We start from the raw sequence: 20,032 nt of genomic DNA, 5'->3' as shown, positions 1-20,032 counted from the left end.
AAAGACAATGTTGTATTGATCTGTCTGAGGTAGAGCCAGTTACAATGTAAGTTGTAAGTTGTAAGTTGTAAGATCTACGAGTTTATTGTGATAGTCACGATGCTATGACATTGAGAAGAGAGTGTATTTTGGTGTCATCTAGAGATAATGCTACAACATGAAAGGTGTTACAATATAAATTCGTTACTCGTTAATTAGAAGTAATATATGGTGTGAAAGCTATGTGAAAAGACTTCAGAAAGTATCAGAAAGTCATCAGAAAGCTATATGAGTGCAATATGGTGTCTCCAGACAAGCCTAAAAAGGACTGGAAATAGTATTGAATATACTTGTACTGAGTACCAATAATCAAGACGAATCATCACTGCTATCGGATAGTACATTGATCTCAACTAAGTCATCCAAAAAGTCTTTCTTTAAATGGCCATGCCCTGTGCTATCTTCCTGTGGTCCCTTATTTACCTCGCTTGTCAAATTATCCTTTCGAAGCTCATCTGGAAAAACCTCCATGATAGAGCTTGTTTCCTTATATGAGTCCTCATCGCTATCTACAAGAACAACGTGTGATTTATTCTGGAAAGACCCTCTTACAGGCGAGTTGTCAACAGGAAGTGAAGATGGAACAAAAAAGTCCTCAATGGACGATTTGACTTTGAATGGTGACTTCTCATTTTGATCTAGTCCAAGCTTTTTTGTAGGACTGCCAGAATCATCATGGTTAATACTAGATCTTCTCTTTCTGCTTGAATATTTTGTAAAGGTGGTCGAATCTGGTCGAAGTACGGGGATCTTGGTAAGAGCAGGTACAGAAAATACCGCTTTGTCCTTTGTCTGATGAATTTCTTCATCTTCCAGCTCCGGCAAGAATAAGCTAGGATTTTCAACAAATGGATTTTCCTGCTTAGTAAAGAAAGAATCAACACTCTTTTGGCCAGGAGCTATTTGTTTCTTTGATGGTGCCTTACGAGGCGACTTCTTAGGCTGCTTTGAAGATATATTAAAATGAACAGCTTCAATAGGAGGTTTTTCTATCCTTTGGGTGGACGCCGCCAGCTTTGTTAGAGATATCGATTTCTCTGGATCTGTTGGTAGTGCCCGCTTTTGCTGTGTCGATTTTGTTGGCGACTGGGGGAATTTACCAAAACTATCCAATGTAGTTTTCTGCGGCAGATATTTCAACTTCTTTTTCGGTGAATTGGCTTTCTTCTCCATAGCCCTAACATAATTCACAACTAACTGGTGATTTACTACATCAATTAGGACACGAGGCAACCAAACATAAGCCATTTTAGATTTTGTAGGTGAACTGCTATTGCTCTCTTCGATTCCTTCCTCTTCCTCTATATCTTTCTTTCCATAGGTTTTCTTCCTCATTTCTATTGTCTGGGGAAATATTTTGCCAACCTCAAGAGGATCATATTTCAACATTAATAGATCAATTTCATCATCAAGCTTTTCGTTTGAAATAGTAATGAGATCTGATATGTAAACTTCGCCGATTTTGGAATATGAAATCAATTTTGCTATAAGATGCTTTGTAGACCAGCGATATACCGATGGAATGTCCAAGACAGGACTAAAAGATTTCATGGCGCTGTTGGCAATAAACTCGTGCTTACATGTCAAGCCCCCATCTTCAGATCGCACATAAATGAATGTCAGCTTGCCAATAACATGGCCCGGGGTTGAGTAATTACTATTGATGCGCTCAAACGTTTCCGGTAATGGGGTACTTTTGATTTCAAGATGATATTCGGGTAGTCTAATGTCATTATCTATTGCCTGTAACTCTCCAAAACTTAACGACTGTGGAAGAAACTTATAAACCGATGACGTAACCAATGGAAAAAGGTATAGTAGCGTATTGTACTCATCAATGAGCAAATCATTTTCTGGGTTGAATCTTCTACCAAAGATTAGCTTTGATCTGTTTCTAATTGTCTCGTTTAGCAATTTGCAGAAGTCTGCTAGCCGCCTTTTTCTTTCAAATTTATCAATTATTTGATCCCAAATGTAAACGGTTCTTTCAGGTTCATCCTTGACGAAACATCCAATTAGCATTTGCGATAAATCAGGTAATCGTGGGAATCTGGTTAGTTCCTTGTTCGTCTCATCATCTTGGGCAAAATTCGATCCACAGAGAGCCAAGTTTTGGGCATTCTTAATTCCGATTCTGTCTACACCAGAGGAGTAATCTCCTCCTCTCAATGTGGCGAGGAAAACTAATCGTCTTGTCGTTAAACCAGTTAATTCCTCTATCCTGTCCAAATGTACGGGGGTGACGTAGTACTTCAGTGTAGGCGTGGGAGCCGTTTTATCTGGGCTTGTCGTAGTAGTGTTCGGTGGAGCAGAAATGTCTTCCTTGAACCGATTGAAATTACGTAAAACAGCAGTAGCACCAAAGACGAAAGAATCCAGATCATTAGATAGTACGTAGTCCACGATTCCAAACTTTTGAAGATAAGCACACTGAGCTTCAGCTTCAGCTGGAGATTGCAAAAAGTCGATCTTCTGCTCGACTAACACTTGCTTAATCTTTTCAACTATTGAAGAGCCTTCGGAATACACGTGTCTAGGCTGCTTTAAAAAGAACTGCAATTCCTTGTCATAGTCTCCGCCTTCATCTACCAACAATGGGCCATGTCGTATCTTATTTGGTTTGAATGCTCCATCAAAAACTATGATAAATGAAATATTCAACCCAACCAAACAGAGTATTTTTGCCATAAAATTCCGTATAATTAACCAGAGCTCTTCCTCAGGCTGGTCAAAGAAACTCGATTGCATGATAAATAAGTATGCATCGATAGCAATTCGAGGTGTTCTGCCATGTTTTCCAATAAAATTTGTAGTAAACTTGTCAATTGTGACACGTTCTTCAAACGCTGGTTTGAAAACATCCCACAATTGCAGAATACCCATGCTACAACTGCATTTGTCTACACGCTGAAAGTCCTCTGGTTACCTCTGGAGCCTTGGTTAAGGATCTATAAACGATTCTTTCCCATTGTTGGTTATGCCATGGGCCCAATAATCCAATGTTGATATTGGGTCACGTGACGGGATTTGCATCTTTATAGGAGGCAGTAATCTTACGGTTCAAGTTGTTGTAAAGAAGATATAGTCAGGGAAAACATTCATTAGGAGAAGTTTGGAAGAAATGTGACCTTTTGGAGGAAGATTCTATTGTGCTATAGCTGGAATTAGAAATTCATCTGATATGGCGAGACCATGGGATCGCAATAAGTCATGTCATGATGATAATTGTAGGAGGGGCAGGATACCAAGCAAAAACGGTTTGAACGCTTTGACGGGGTTACGGAACATTATCGGCATAGCGGAACAATATGTGTGGCATTTTTCATTGCCTAACTGGTGAAAGTCTTGGAAGTCAAAAAATGGAAATTTTATCATTCATCGTCAAATTTTTTGCAATCATTTTACAATTTTTGCAGTTAATGGCAAGGGGCCCCACGGAGATAATTCTCCAGATACAGTTCGGTATTCAAGTAAAATGCCATGGCAACAACCCAATTTTTCCATCCCAGTTAAGCCGACCCACATAACTTCTCATAACAACCCAACCATCTCGTAAACTCCTTCACATAATGATTAATAAACACACTCCCTTCCAACATCTTGTTCACGCTCTTGGCTTTTCGCATCATTATGCTCACTGTAAAGGCATTTTTTGTATGCGACAAAGTCAACCGATCAGATGAACTCCGAATCCACCAGAATCGCACCATGTTTAGTTAGGACAGGAGATCCACGATGAGTTTATAGCACGAATGATTTACGACGACAGATGACGATAAAAAGGCCGATCTGCGCCCCCCTCACTCAAAAAGCAGATTTTTTTTAATTTCAATTGGAGTCCTGTTGGTACTTTAGTTTGTATTTGTTCTACTACGGCTTTTATCATACATTACCATAGAAAAAGTAGATTCATAGAAAGGTAAGTTCATAGAACATAGAAAGGTGCTGCCATAGAAAAGTGAAAAATACTCTCCTCCACATTAACCCATTGAACCTTCATAATAGAGTACACTCAACTCCACACCAAAAACACTCACCATTAACCCTCTAACTCAACCCATCTCCACTACAATACTAGCCACATCCATTAGCCTTCACACTGGACTGAAAAAAAATATCTTCATCCTCAGATTACACCAAATCACTTTTTAACTATTCACTACACCAAATCACCCTAATTACCTTCATTTTAACGCCCTCTTCGCTTTAACACCCTCAACGTTCCTACAAACCCACCATCCACCATTCGAATCCACCACCCCTACCAACCCCCCCTATCAACCACCCTACCAACCCCCTACCAACCCCCTACCACCTCTACAAACCCACCCACCGGCGATCTCCCATTCCCCAGACTAAATCAAAATCTCACGTGACCTCTCCATCCTCGTAACTACTCTTTCCCAACCCCCGGCTCTCGCCTCCATTCTCCATATGTGTTAGTACAGATAACCAAGACCAAATTAATTTAGTGACTACACTCTTATTCAGGTTGCAAGGAGAAAACAGCCTGAAACTGCCGCCAAAGAGGATCTCAAACCATGAGTCCACTGAATCTACCGCCCATGCACGTTGGCCAGTTCCTCTGTGCCGGGTTCCAGGGAACAACCGTGACTCCTCAAGCGTACCATCTCATAGTGGAGCACCATGTACTGTCAATGATTCTTTCCCGAAAGAACGCTCTTTCGGTCAAACAGATGTCGAAATTGATCCGAGATCTTCAGTACATCGCCTTCAGCCAGGGAAACTATGAATACCCAATTATGTTTGCCATTGACGAAGAAGGTGGCATGATGAACTCACTCTTTGATCCTGAGTTTCTTACTCAGTACCCTGGAGCCATGGCGTTAGCCGCTACAGGCGACACCGAGTTGGTATACGAAATATCTAAGGCCATAGCGATAGAATTGAAGAAAATCGGGTTTTCTATTATTCTTGGGCCAGTTTTGGATGTGGTGACCAAGCTTTCTCATCAATTGGTTGGAGTGAGAAGCTTCGGAACGACCATAGAAGACGTAACCAAGTATGGACAAAGTTGCGCCAAAGGACTTCAGGACGGTGGACTCTTCACAGTGGGAAAGCACTTTCCTGGAATAGGTAATGCTACTGTTGATTCACTACTAGAATTGCCTATGATAGTGGATTCGTTGGATCAGATCAAACATTTTAATTCACAGCCGTTTGCCAAATTAATTGAGCGTAACCTTTTAGATGGAATCAGTGCTGCTGGATGCGGAGTTCCAACAATATCTCCCGATGAAACGCATGCCTGCTTGTCTCCTGTTGTGATAAATCAATTATTGAGGAAAGACTTGAAGTTCGAAGGATTCGTCATTAGTGAATGTCTTGAAATGGATGCATTGTACCATTCAATTGGATTAGGTCAAGGTGTGATCCTAGCTATATCTGCGGGATGTGACTTGGTGATGGTTTGCCATGACTTAGCTCTACAAAATGAAGCAGTAGAATGCATGCAGAAGGCCATTGCTAATGGAAATCTTGATGATGAAATTATATCGGCTAGTTTGGAGAGAATTCAACGTCTCCAGCATCGACTTCCTAAGTGGACCGAATTATTTCCTAGAGGAGAAGCGTCGGCCAAAGAGGACGAAATTAAATTATTCAAACACGAATTTCCAGAACAATGGGAACGTCATCAGAAGCTCTCTTCATTAGCTTATCAAAAGTCCATAACTCTAGCACGCGACTTCAATGCCACTTTACCCATTTTGAAGTATCTTTCACCACCAGAGAACGAAAAAATTGACCACATCCTTCTCCTAACGCCATTATTGAATCCAATATACCCAGCGAAGCACTGGAAAAAGGACGATGAAGAGAATCAACCTCGTCTATACACTGGAGAAGAGGTATTTCAAAAGTTTGGAGAATTGCTTTCAGATCACCCAATCAATAAAACAAAGCCTTATAATGTTCTCCATACAACTTATACAGCTAATGGATTGACGGCACTACATGAGTCACTCATCGAAAATTCGAAAGTGGTCATAGTCCTTACATCAGAGGCATCTCGAAACATGTACCAGATTGGAATTGTGAAATATGTATCCATTCTTTGTGGTGCTAATCCAAATTCATTCAATAATTCCGGAGCAACATTCTCGCAATTGACAAAACCTCTTATAATAGTGGCTACCCTGTCCCCGTACGATTTCTTCTACAACAAGAACATTGGAAGTGCCTATTTGTGCTGCTTTGATTATACAGATAGAGCGCTCGAAAAGCTTTGTGGGGTGCTCATGGGAGATTTTGAGCCAGAAGGTTGCATACCAGGGGAAAAGAAGTTCATCGGTAAACAAAAGAAGCGGAAATCTGGAACTATAGAGTTAGGAAAGAATGACAAGATCGTTATAGGTAAGAAACCGCGAAACTCAATTCCAAAGCGTAGGTGGTTAGTTGATGAGTTTGACTTGAATAGAGACTGGTCAGGTTTAATGAAACTATGGAAGAATAATACACTTGAGACTGATACTTCAATTTCTTCAGATGACAATAACAAGATAGACTATCAGTTGGCTGGCTTCTACAAGAGGTTGTACGGACTATTAGCCACAACAACAAAGACACAGAAACATTTCGTGGTGAGAAACTCTTCGTTGAACATCCTTTATGGATTGGTTCTTACATGGGTCGAAGAGGATTTGCCTCTTGATGGTGACTTGACCCTGGAGTCGACCTCCAGAGGATCAATCCTTTATTTGTTGGTAGACAAGTCCAAGAGATTACAAAGTATAGGAAAGAACTTACATGCTAGAGCGATAAGGTATTTAATTAAAGAAAAGAAGTGCTCAAGCATCTCCTTAGGGTCGTCGTTCCCATTATTTGTCTTTCCAGACAATTCCAACTTGCTGAACCATCCTAACAATAGCAAAGTTGTTTCATTTATGCAGAGCGTTGGCTGGGATATTAACTACGAGAAATTGAGAAAGAAATACGTGATGTTGTTGAAAGATATTAATAATTGGCTGGTACCCAAGAAGATATTCAGAGAATTAATGATAGTTGGCGTGAGATTTGATATCTGCAGTGATGCAGAAAAACTAATGAAGATGATAGCTAGGTCTTTGAAAGACAACGAGAGCTCAGAAGATAATGATAGCATTGAGGGACTATACTTGGAAGCTGTGAAGCACTTAGGAAATAATTCCCCATACGGCACTAAAATTATTATTGCGCTAGAACCTACTAATCAAAATGTGATTGGTAGTATTGTTTTGTTTACGAATAAATCACAGTTGTCCAAGTTCTTCCCCTTCATAGATGAATGTGTGAAAGCCACAGACGAGAACGTGCCTTTAATTGGAGGTATTATTGGACCTGTTATCGATCCTCTGTATTCGAATTTGACAGAAATTTTCAAGTATGGTTTGATCTGCAGTGGAATCACGTTTTTGAAGTCAAGTTTAAACGATGGAGAAATGATTATGGACCAATGCATAATGATCGACGTCGACAAGTCTCTTAGTGGTGTCAAAGAGATAGGCTTTGAAGAGTGGAAATACTACCATGATTATTACGACAAGAAAACTAATGCCGAAAAGACCTTTATAGAATAAGCTACTTTCTACAGGGGTTGCAATGTAGTATACATTGCTTTGTAATATAATGTAACATATCCTATCATGCACTTTGCTGCAATGTAATTTCAAGTGAACGCTACAACATAGATAGAAGGAGTCAAATATTTGATGGAGTTGACATACAGTAAAGTAACCAGGTACATGCACATGTTAGCCAAACACACAACTAGTAGACGCATATAACAATAAAAAGAGCTAGTAAGCCGTGCGAAAGATAATGTGCTTCTTGCAGCCTAAAAATAAAGTGAGATCGACAGTTTTGAAATAAATAGGACGCATCTTTGAGTTCCCTACATCTTTTAATGTCGTCCTTAACAAAAGTGCATTTACTGTGGACTGGTCAGATCATGCTTTGGTACGCTATCCTTTCAATGATGATGTATTACTAGACATTCTTCAGGGAGAGTAATGATAAGCGAGGCTTTGTATACAAGAAATAAATAGATTTTATAAAATGCAGTACAAAATTAATGCCTAATGATCACGTGAGTTTTACCAAGTTTTGCATTCTAGTGACTAGTAAGGTTACAAGAGAATGTCAAGACAGTAGAAAACATGTCAAGCGACAACGAACTTTCTTGGGAATAACCTTTCTTTGACTCCACGACAAGATAAAAACAAGAGAAGAAGAGGGTCAAACTCAGTCGATCTCGCTAACGTCGTTTCGAAGTTGTAGTGGTATAAATTGTAGACTAAGGGACAATTTGTCACCATGTTGCGTAGCATCTCGAAAGCTCGTACTGATGAGTTTTTGGTGCTCTAACTATTATACCACTGTTATATATATGGTAGCCCAGCCAAGATATGATATATCACATGTATGTTTTGACAATTACTTGGACAGCAACATTGAAAACACAATATTAAGAAAGATGAGCTTCCTTCTTATGCGAGTCTTTAATCAAACAGCTTTCGTTATCGATATGGCTGGTTCTGATCCCAAGGTAATAGTATTACCCACTAAGATTTGGAGCTTTAACAAAGAGACAGAAAGTAGACTTGTACATAAACAGAAGTTAAGTATAACTGCATGCAGCCTTAAATAATGTACATCAAATGAATCACGTGAAATCCTTCAATGGAAGAATAACTTCTACCAGTTGAACTTGCTTGACAAGACAATAGCACAGCAAAGACGGCAAAGCATTTAGCAAAAAAACAGAAGATTACGGAAGAATTCGGTAGAAGAGAAAGCATATAAACGGAAGAAAAAAAAAAGAGGGGAGGAAGGGGTTCATAGTAGTTGTAGTACTAGTTTGAACTACCAAGGAAATATGCATTGATAGTGGAGAAACCAATTCAGTGTTTGCTGGGAGTGACGGAATTCATAGACGACTTGCGATAAGAATAGAAATGCGTTACATGGTAAAAGTTAGCTTAACTGCTTACCTCATATCTTCCCACTTTTTCCGATAACGCTTTTTCCGGTATCAACAAAACTGTTCCGGGGGACAGTTGCAATTTTCACCAAAGCCCTGTTCCAACTTCAATGTGTACTATCCGTTACTCTAAATGGAAACATTACGTAGACGACAACAAAGGTATTCGATTTTGCCATTGACGTCAAAAAGTATCACCTATATCCTTAGGGCAAAGTCGGATGGAACCAACCGATATTTGGGGCTTGCCCAGAGTCACAAACGCTCACTTTATGGTCCCGGCGTTGAAAAGGGTAAAATATACCAGCGCCTGGCTCATGAACGCCGAGAAAGATCAACGAATTATTCATTAGGAGTCAATGAAAATTTTGCAATCGTATACTTCTAGAGAATTCATATCAGAAACACGTTCACAGTACAACGCAAGCACAACGAGCCATTGCTGAAATGAAGCAATTTTCATGGTGTGAGCGGTTCCGCTGGAGGGATTTAATTTAGTTCATACCAGGTGACAGTAAAAGACTGTGACAGCCCTCCGCACTACTTGATCGGGACTATTCCGTAATAAGCATGTTTCAGGTCAAATCCTCTGAAAAGTTTCTATTCGAAAGAACAAACCTCCAATGTACAGCGTGGGGGCTATGAGAGAATTTTAAGAATACTACGCTAATCTCTACGCTAATCGCTACTCGTGCTGCTTCGTAAACAATGGAATTACGTAGTCCTCTTTGCCTGTTGGTGTAGTACTCTCTTTTGGCCCTCCCTATTAAGAACTAGTGTCGGCCCTGTAAGTGATTGTGAAAAGTTTACATAACCGTAATAATCTGAAACGCCCGCTCCCACCAAAAAAGTCTCTCCCTCAATTTCACTGTAGCACCACGAATTTTTCAGTATTATTGGCTTGCCCCACTGTATTCTCCATGTTTCGGAACATCCCACCTTCAACTTTTCCCCTCATCCTAGACATCGACTAACATCGTCTCCATACCAACAATTCCCATTGCAATGGTGAATGCGCGTCGGAACCATCCACCGAACGTTACAACCCTCGACCTCACAGTTCTCCCGCGTTCTAGCCTCCCAAACAGCCCACTCCGAGCCCTAAGCTATCGTCACACTATACAAGTACCCACATCCCTTGGCCCGAAATGCTCTCCGGATCAAATGCCCCGGGGCAAATTCCTTGGAATTTATAGACATGCTTTGGCGGTGTTATGTCATAGCTTATGTAAACTTCCTCTTCATCCGGACCCGATCGGATGATAATGCCAGCGGACCCACCCACCGCGCCAGCAGTTCCCGCCGCGCCCCCGAGTTTTTCCTTACCCCAGAAATTCGCTTCGGCACCACACGACTGTCCGTTTTGGGCATCTGCAACAATCACAAAGACAGCTTCCCTTGCTCCGGGCCATACTATCATCAGCAATAGTCATTACTATGGAACTCTGGAACTCTGTCTACGTAGTATGTAGTATACGGTGGAAGTTGCCTTATGCCCTGAAAAACGTATACAGTATATTGTCTGGGGTTGGACAAAAGAAATCTTCTACGGAAAGAACAAAATTTCACATAAATAGATGGGAAATCCTCGTTTTCTATGGCATGGGATGCTATGAAGTGTATCTTTCAGTTTCTCAGTTAAGTAGTATACTATTCCAATAGCAACCACTTCGAGCAAGAAATCGCATTTATTCACATATTCATCATGTCTCCACCTACTGCTGTTGAATCCACCATCAACTTCGAGGGTCACCCCTCCATCAAATACACCCAAGACCCATTGGTTGAGCAATTGTCCCTCGGTCCAGATGTGACCATTCGTCACAATGCTCCTCCACCAACTCTTTACGAAGACGGTTTGTTGGAAAAGGGTACAACTATCTCCTCCACCGGTGCTCTTATGGCCTTCTCTGGTAAGAAGACCGGAAGATCTCCAAAGGATAAAAGAATTGTCGACGAAGAGACCTCCTCCCATGAAATTTGGTGGGGTCCTGTCAACAAGAAGGTTGACGAATTGACCTGGAAGATTTCCAGATCCAGAGCTTTGGACTACTTGAGAACCAGAGAAAAGTTGTTCGTAGTCGACGCTTACGCCGGCTGGGACACCAGATACAGAGTCAAGGTCAGAATTATCTGTGCCAGAGCTTACCACGCTCTTTTCATGACCAACATGTTGATCAGACCAACCGAAGAAGAATTGAAGACTTTCGGCGAGCCAGACTTCACCATCTACAACGCTGGTCAATTCCCAGCTAACATTCACACTAAGGGTATGACCTCTAACACTTCCGTGGAAATTAACTTCAAGGCCATGGAGATGGTTATCCTTGGTACCGAGTACGCCGGTGAAATGAAGAAGGGTATCTTCACTGTCATGTTCTACTTAATGCCAATTAAGCACAAGGTCTTGACTTTGCACTCTTCCTGTAACCAGGGTGAAGAGAAGGGTGATGTTACTCTTTTCTTCGGTCTTTCCGGTACCGGTAAGACCACCTTATCTGCTGATCCACACAGAAAGTTGATCGGAGACGATGAACACTGTTGGTCGGACAACGGTGTCTTCAACATCGAGGGTGGTTGTTACGCTAAGTGTCTCGACTTGTCTGCTGAAAAAGAACCAGAAATTTTCAACTCTATCAAGTTCGGTGCTATCTTGGAGAACGTTGTCTACGACCCATTCACCAAGGTTGTGAATTACGATGCTGCCAACGTCACTGAGAACACTAGATGTGCTTACCCAATTGACTTCATTCCATCAGCCAAGATTCCATGTTTGGCTGACACTCACCCAACCAACATTGTTTTGTTGACTTGTGACGCTTCCGGTGTCTTACCACCAGTTTCCAAGTTGACCAACGCTCAAGTCATGTACCACTTCATTTCTGGTTACACTTCCAAGATGGCCGGTACCGAAGAAGGTGTCACTGAGCCAGAAGCCACCTTCTCTGCATGTTTCGGTCAACCATTCTTGGTTTTGCACCCAATGAGATACGCTCAACAATTGTCTGACAAGATCAGTCAGCACAACGCCAACGCTTGGTTATTGAACACTGGTTGGTCTGGAGCTTCTGTTGCCAAGGGTGGTAAGAGATGTCCATTGAAGTACACTAGAGCCATTTTGGATGCTATCCACTCTGGTGAATTGTCTAAGGTCGAGTACGAAACCTTGCCAAACTTCAACTTGAACGTTCCAAAGTCTTGTCCAGGTGTCCCATCCGAGATCTTGAACCCAACCAAGGTTTGGAACGGAGGAATCACTGCTTACAAGGCCGAAGTCCTGGCTTTAGCTGCCAAGTTCAACGAAAACTTCAAGAAGTACTCTGACCAAGCTACCGCTGAAGTTGCTGCTGCTGGCCCAGTTGCTTAATTCACTCATCGTCTCTAATTGGATTTGCTGATTTATTTATTACTTTATTTAGTCATAATCTTAACCATTCTTTCATGCACATTTGATCGACATATTTATTCATCCACAATAAAAGTGAAAATAGTATAGAATTATTCAATGTAGTGAAGAATAAGGAAAGTAAAATGAAATATGGATAGAACAACAGGAATTCATATCTATACGAAAGCTTATCAAGAGATATCGTTAGAGTTGTGGTTGATTTAGAGAAAATTTTACAAAGGGGTTTCACTGTGTCTGAGCGACGCAGGTTATAGTTCTTAAAGAAGCCAGATTCTCTGAAATGGGGCTTGCTCTTCACAGTTGCTAAAACTATATATCCCATTGGGAAGTTCCGTGAATGGAATATGAATATCGAAATTTCAGAAACAAAGAAGATAAGAATAAAGATCAACTTGGTCTTCGTACTAGATCATGAACTAGTACACTATTGTACACTATTATATATCTCTAGTCTGTTGCTTGGATCATAAACTAACTACCCTAAATATTGTGAACGGACCAATCGATGCCATCCTTACATACCATTAGATGGGTCCGTTTCTATGTTGATCCACAACTACAATAGTAGCAAACACCATACTTTTTCAAGGAATACCATATAGGTAGGGCCTTGACTCTATATCTATAGTGATATCTCTTATATCCAGACTGTTAGTATTAAGGGCAACCTCAACCTCAACCTCTTCTTAATTATCTACCTCAACGACATCTTCATCATCAACATCATAATCGTACCATTTCACTTCACCCTAACATCGACAAAGAAATCCATAAAAGGTGGAAACTGGTCCTTACTTGAACTTTTTTTTTATGCAAAAGATGTGATATATGAACCGCCAACGACGTTAACGAAGATAACAATTCCTGTTAAGTCCATTTGTTGGGAGGGGGGGAGAACGGTACGGTTTAAACCAATTATAGTTAAAACCGTAGTCTCAATTTGCAGCTACAACATCTCCAACATAAGGGCTAAAAAGGTGGGGGATAATGTATGGATGCACGGGGACGGAGTTGTTTGATATGCATGATTCGGAGAGAAAAGGCGCATGAAAGGTCAAAGAACCTATTCGCACGAGAAAATATCGGCTTACACCCCGAAGGTTGCAGATATCACATGTAAGGCGGAGGAAAATAAACGATATGATTCCTCAGACGATTGATTGGATTGATTAACCTTGAAGCACCAGTACAGAAGCAGCAACCCAGTAATTTAAAAAAGGAACGGAAGATCGACTCAAGGATAAAACAAGGTTGAGAATTTAGAGTTTGAGTATGAGGATGGGCGAGTTTTAGGGTTCCTTATGGATTCTGTCTGAGTCTAGAACTCGCATCTTTTTGAAGAAAGAATGCCATTGCAAGCAAATGCCGTTGCTTAGCCTCATAAGCACTCTAAAATATGCATCTGAAGAAGACTCGCAGAGCTCCGAACGCGACCTTTGGGCTCGAGTGACGGAATTTTAGGAGTCTACGGCGTACCACCTAACTGCGTTGTCAACTACCTATAATAGATCTCCACTTTCTGCACATCGAGTAAAGACAACTCCGAAGTGACATACAGGAGGGCATGTGCGATTATATTTCAGAGCCATTGCTACTAGTATAGGTAACGGAGTTATAATAGAATGTTTAGCACCCCTGCATTCAGTTATTCGGATCCATATAAAGTAGAAAATGGACAGTTGGTATATATATACTTGCATTTCTCGCCAACCCAGAAGAAGATCGTAAAATGATCATCGAAATAAAAAGGTTGCAAAATTCTAAAATGAGTGAATTTGTTGAAGTAACTTTAAAATATTTAACTAAGTGGTATGTGGTGGCAGTTGTCTTGATATCGGCATACGTTATATCAGAAGCTGTTAAGGCGCCAGTATTGAGAAGGAAACTAGGTGCAAAGCCTTTTACAAACATCGAAAGTGACGGCTACTTCGGCTTCCAATTGTGGAGGGTTCTTCTTGATGCTAAGAAGAGTGGAGAACTTGTGGATTTCATAAAGAGAAGATACGGGTTGCTTCGTCGTCCTGATGTGCCAACTTTTACATTTAAGATTGTTGGAATAAACCTTATTGCAACTAAAGATCCTGAAAACATCAAGGCTATATTAGCTACTCAGTTTAATGAGTTCGCTTTAGGTAAGAGACAAGCTTTTTTTAATCCTTTGTTAGGAGATGGTATTTTTACTTTGGATGGAGAAGGTTGGAAGCACTCCCGTGCCATGTTGAGACCTCAATTTGCTAGAGAACAGGTTGCTCATGTTCAATCTATTGAACCACACATCCAAGTTTTGGCTCGTCACATTCGTAATGCTAAAGGAAAGCCAATTGAATTGCAACAATTATTTTTTAAATTGACAGTTGATTCTGCTACTGAGTTCTTATTTGGCCAATCAGTCGAAAGTTTACGTGATGCTTCCGTTGGTATGGTATCTGATGATTTCAAAGGTAAAGCTAAATTTGCCACCTCTTTTAACAAAGCCCAAGATTATTTGTCGACAAGAGCTTTGCTCCAGCAATTCTACTGGCTTGTTAACAATAGAGAATTTAGGGAATGCAATAGAAATGTCCATGAATTTGCAGACTATTATGTCCAGAAGGCCTTAGAAGCTTCCCCAGAAGAATTGGAAAAGACTTCTAAGGATGGATACATCTTTTTATATGAATTGGTTAAACAAACTAGAGATCCTAAGACCTTGAGAGACCAGCTTTTGAACATTTTGTTGGCTGGTAGAGATACTACTGCTGGTTTATTGTCGTTCTCAATTTATGAGTTGGCTAGATCCCCAGAAATCTGGGCAAAGTTGAAAGAAGAGATATATGAGAAGTTCGGAAGCGGTGATGAATCCAGAGTTGACGAAATTACTTTTGACTCTTTGAAGAGATGCGAGTACTTGAAGGCCTTCTTGAATGAAGTGTTGAGATTATATCCTTCAGTTCCTCAGAATTTCAGAGTTGCAGTAAAGGATACAACTTTACCAAGAGGTGGTGGTCCAGACGGTCTTGATCCTGTTTTAGTGAGAAAGGGCCAATCTGTTCTTTACTCGATCTACTCTACGCAGAGAGACGAAGATTACTACGGAAAGGATGCTGAAGTCTTCAGACCGGAGAGGTGGTTTGAACCATCGACCAGAAAGTTAGGTTGGGCTTACTTACCTTTCAACGGTGGCCCAAGAATCTGTTTGGGTCAGCAGTTTGCGTTGACGGAAGCTTCTTACGTTATTACGAGATTAGTACAATTGTTTCCAAACATTGAAAGTCACGACAAGGGCCCTTACCCACCAACCAAGTGCTCTCATTTAACAATGTCCCTTCAAGAAGGTGCTGTTGTTGCGTTATATTAGACAACATTGAAATAAGGGTTTCTGGTTGAAAAACCTTAAACTTCTATTTATTTAATTATTTATTAGTTTTGCAATTTTCATAAGTGATTCATTTGAAGAACTTTAATAGTGAATGTAGCATCTTAATCATTACGGTCTCGATTTATTCAAGAACAGACTTGCTTCTTCTTGCCAACCCCCCTATTCGTGAACTTTCCCTAGCACTATGTCATGAAGCGTTGTTTGAATCAAGAAGCAATAACTTGCCGTGACATAACATAAGGATGGTGGCTCTACCATTGCCGTATGGCACTGTTAACGAATTAATGAAATCCGTAACTACAAAGGCGGAGCAAATGGTTTATATAAGGACCTCAATTTCTTAGTAAATAGTTAGATTGTTACATTGTTAAGTGAATTAGCTAGTTCATAATTCTATCAATATTGTTACAACAAGAAACGACTGACCAAAGCTCACTACAGACGATGATTGTTTTATCACTTCTCAACTATTCATTATCAAAGTCTTAGCAGCCGGTGTCAACCCAGTTGATCGGTATTTCGATGTTGACTCCAAGTACTTACAGTATGAGCTAGCACCTGACAATTACACAGTCTTATTCATTGAGGACAGGCCGGTGGGTGTGAGTATAAGAACTCAGTTTGAAATAGCTAAGATGAGGTTTAACACGGTCAGAGACATATTTGGAATAGAAAGGATACAAGGAGGCTATACCACTAGAAGTAAGTATTGAGATCGCTATCACTCACATTTCCGCTGAAGTTTCCTACAGAATCATTACCCGAAGGGACATGCGCTCGTAAGAAGCCGAAGTGGATTTATCCAACATTCTTATCTCTGCAATCGTAACCAAACCATTCCACTGCCCCCTATCAAATCGAGAATTCTACAATTTAAGCTTTTTCCTTTCCGATGCTGATCCACAATCAGCGCTTGTGATCGGCGTCCTTGGGAGGATAAGAATGGAACAGGGGTTACCCAATCACTACATTGCTATTATCGATTCGTCATTCTAACTTCAATCCTCTCCTATTTCAGCTATTCCCTACGTCAGAACGTTCATCTCTATCGATAGTATAGCAATGGATTTTTTTTTTTTTTGCAATCTGTTTCTCTACACTAACAAATTACTGTGTAAGCCTCTCTCCTATTTCGGGACCCCTTTTATCTTTATCTCCGTCAGCATGGAACATGAGGATTCTACGGACTGACCCCACACCGCGCAAAAGCAATTTTCTTTCTTTCCCCTAAGTGGAGAAAAAAGTCGCTAAAGGTATCGATTTCCGCCATTTTTTCAATTTTTACATCGTAGAAGGCTGCAATGTTCCTTTTTCTGTTTGTCGTAAAGAATGGTCTATTTCGTTGGTTATGAATATCGACGACAAAGATTTCGTTTTGTAGTTTGTATTGAAGGTCTTGTGGAAAGAGCTTTTATTGCATGTTCTTCCCCCACCACATCTCTTATCGGGGTCGCACTATCTCTGGCGTCAATGGCATCCTGTCGTCATCGTATCATGGTGTTCCTCCCTCTTTTCTAGCGGCGTGCTCCCCCACGAGTTGTAAAGCGTGAAGCTTAAAAATTTCGTAAGATCTCCTATTCATTCTCGTACTCATAAAATGAAGATTATGAAGATTAATATAGATTCTTTGCGGCCATCGCCGGATTCCGCTTAAATCCGCAACACCCACATTACAAGGCAACGAAAAAAAATACAAACATAAAGCTCTAGCTGAGTGTCTCTCTCTCTCTCTCTCTGATGTCATCGTAATAAAAAAGAATAATAACAATAACAATAATAATAATATTAAAACACCACATTAAATAATATTATTATCTGCCTGTTAAATTCTACATCAATTACGCCCACTGTTAGGAACATTAATTTCCGGATTACACACAATGAATTGGTAGAGAATTTTGGCGGTTACTTATTTGGAACTATGACGTTTCGTTCTTTTAGAGTAATGTCAACAGCAAGAACAAGAACGCATCTTTTAATCTCCGTTGGAAACGGGAATAGTCTGTACAATTCGTTCCCTTCGTTGAAGCGATAATCTATATATAGATATATAGATATATATATATATAGAGAGAGAGAGAGATATTCAGTGTGGCATTTCTTGAATTTGGGTAAGATTGGTCCAATCAACTTCAAACCAATAGTAATCACCCCAACAATGAGCGAGTTATCAAGTGTTCTAGTACGCTATTTCGTGTATATTGTCATAGCTGCCGTGGCATATTCTGTCCTAGACTCATATATAACTTCCTATTTCTTGCGTAAGAAGTTGGGTGCAAAACCAATTTACAATGTCGAGACAGATGGAGCTCTTGGTTTCAGGATCTGGCGTACAATTCTAGACAAAAGAGCCAAGGGTGAAGCCACTGACTTCTTTCACGAGAAATACAAGCTCACCCGCAATCCAGATATCCCAACCTTTACCTCTAAAGTCATTGGCAAATCCATCATCAAAACAAAGGATCCTGAAATCATTAAGGCTTTGTTGGCTACACAATTTGAGGACTTTGCCTTGGGTGAAAGACATTCTCATTTCTTCCCTTTGTTGGGAGATGGTATCTTTACTTTGGATGGTGAAGGATGGAAACATTCTAGAGCTATGTTAAGGCCACAATTTGTCAAAGAACAAGTTGCACACGTCCACACCTTAGAACCACACATTCAGGTATTGGCAAAACACATCAGAAACGCAAAAGGTGGTGTTATCGACTTGCAACCTTTGTTCTTCAGATTGACCATTGACTCGGCAACAGAATTCTTATTTGGTAGTTCCGTTGGAAGTTTGCGTGATGAGTCTGTTGGCATTGCAGGCGGAGATTTCGATTTTGGTGCAAAAGGATTTGCTGAAGCTTTCAACACTGCTCAGGAATATTTGACAACAAGAATCATGCTCCTGAAACTCGCCTGGTTGGTAAATAATCAAGAATTTAGAGATTCAACTGCAAAGGTGCATGAATTCGCCGATCACTATGTAAGAAAAGCACTCGAAGCAACTCCAGAAGAGTTGGAAGAGAAGTCAAAAGGAGGGTATGTCTTCTTGTATGAATTGGTCAAGCAAACAAGAAACCCAAAGGTTTTAAGAGATCAATTGTTGAACATCTTATTGGCTGGTAGGGATACTACTGCGGGTTTATTGTCATTCGCCATCTATGAGTTAGCCCATAAGCCAGAAGTTTGGGCTAAGTTGAAAGAAGAGATTTACGGTAAGTTTGGTAGTGGTGATGACGCTAGAGTTGGCGATATCACTTTTGAGTCGTTGAAGAGATGTGAGTACTTGAAGGCATTCTTGAATGAAGTTTTGAGATTGTATCCTTCGGTACCTCAAAATTTCAGAGTCGCTGTTAAGAATACCACTCTTCCAAGAGGTGGTGGTCCACAAGGTAATGATCCAATTCTTGTAAGGAAGGGAGAAATAGTGAACTACTCTTGCTACTCCATGCACAGAGAGCAAATCTACTACGGTAAAGATGCGGACGAATTCAAGCCAGAAAGATGGTTTGAAGAACGCACCAAGAAATTGGGATGGGCTTACTTACCTTTCAATGGTGGACCAAGAATTTGCTTGGGTCAACAATTTGCATTGACTGAAGCTTCATATGTCATTGCAAGATTGGCACAGATGTTTCCAAACATTGAGAATCGTGACCCTGACCCTTACCCACCAAAGAAGGCATCTGTTTTAACAATGTCTCTTTACAAAGGTGCCCTTGTAGCTATGTACTGATTCATTGATAAAGAAACAAGTCATACTCTTGATTCGCAACGAGTTATTTGTTGTATGAGTTTATTCACTATCATTTCTGTATAAGGTGTCTCCAACCACGTTCTGAAGAGTTGAAGTTTTTGAAGTTTTTGTATTTTTCTTTGATATTCTTAGGCCGTTTGTTTAATACTAATAGAGTTTGCACATTTTTGAAGAAGGAAGAAGGGCGTATGTTGTAGATTGGGAATCGTTTGTACTAAGAGCGTCAGTTAATGAAATTTGGCGAAGTTCTGTAAATTTCAGTAAAATTATCACAACTTCAATTTGAAAAATAAGATGAACATACAAAATAGGACAGAACCCATCCAACAGAAACAAATGAAAGAAATATGGCTCTATCACCAAGATACCGCTTGTTGTCAAATTTCCATTTATTACACTATTCAACTCTGGCTGCACAAAAATACAGTGTACGATCTCTCACTAGCTTTGTTATAAAGATACTCACACCAACGGAATCTTTAAGACTCTCCGCCACCCATA

General features: G+C 40.4%; 5 protein-coding genes across 5 annotated transcripts; 4 read left to right on the top strand and 1 right to left on the bottom strand. All coding sequences in view use genetic code 12, as the record gives it.

The window, feature by feature from the left end:
* Nucleotides 1-180: 180 nt before the first annotated feature.
* On the bottom strand, nt 181-3,135 carry RJT20DRAFT_40292 (crossover junction endodeoxyribonuclease). Its single transcript, XM_064920014.1, has one exon. The coding sequence runs from the start codon at nt 2,920-2,922 to the stop codon at nt 349-351; it is 2,574 nt and encodes an 857-aa protein (XP_064775509.1). The 5' UTR covers nt 2,923-3,135; the 3' UTR covers nt 181-348.
* Nucleotides 3,136-4,580: 1,445 nt separating this feature from the next.
* Nucleotides 4,581-7,616, top strand: NGS1 (Ngs1p; the record flags this gene model as incomplete). The annotated part of the gene is made up of 1 exon (XM_064918348.1): nt 4,581-7,616. One exon carries the CDS (start codon nt 4,581-4,583, stop codon nt 7,614-7,616), a length of 3,036 nt encoding a protein of 1,011 aa, XP_064775508.1.
* A 2,880-nt stretch (nt 7,617-10,496) lies between these two features.
* PCK1 (phosphoenolpyruvate carboxykinase) lies at nt 10,497-12,820 on the top strand. Its single transcript, XM_064917053.1, has one exon. It carries the CDS (start codon nt 10,725-10,727, stop codon nt 12,384-12,386), a length of 1,662 nt encoding a protein of 553 aa, XP_064775507.1. The 5' UTR covers nt 10,497-10,724; the 3' UTR covers nt 12,387-12,820.
* Nucleotides 12,821-14,193: 1,373 nt separating this feature from the next.
* On the top strand, nt 14,194-15,765 carry ALK2 (Alk2p; the record flags this gene model as incomplete). The annotated part of the gene is made up of 1 exon (XM_064918783.1): nt 14,194-15,765. One exon carries the CDS (start codon nt 14,194-14,196, stop codon nt 15,763-15,765), a length of 1,572 nt encoding a protein of 523 aa, XP_064775506.1.
* A 2,020-nt stretch (nt 15,766-17,785) lies between these two features.
* On the top strand, nt 17,786-19,812 carry RJT20DRAFT_127660 (cytochrome P450). The gene has a single exon (XM_064917052.1). The coding sequence runs from the start codon at nt 17,945-17,947 to the stop codon at nt 19,508-19,510; it is 1,566 nt and encodes a 521-aa protein (XP_064775505.1). The 5' UTR covers nt 17,786-17,944; the 3' UTR covers nt 19,511-19,812.
* The last annotated feature ends 220 nt before the right edge of the window (nt 19,813-20,032 follow it).

This window comes from Scheffersomyces xylosifermentans (genome assembly GCF_036884685.1).
Source record: "Scheffersomyces xylosifermentans strain CBS 12540 chromosome Unknown RJT20scaffold_3, whole genome shotgun sequence".
NCBI lineage: Eukaryota > Fungi > Ascomycota > Pichiomycetes > Serinales > Debaryomycetaceae > Scheffersomyces > Scheffersomyces xylosifermentans.
This window is presented reverse-complemented; position numbering and strand designations above follow the sequence as displayed.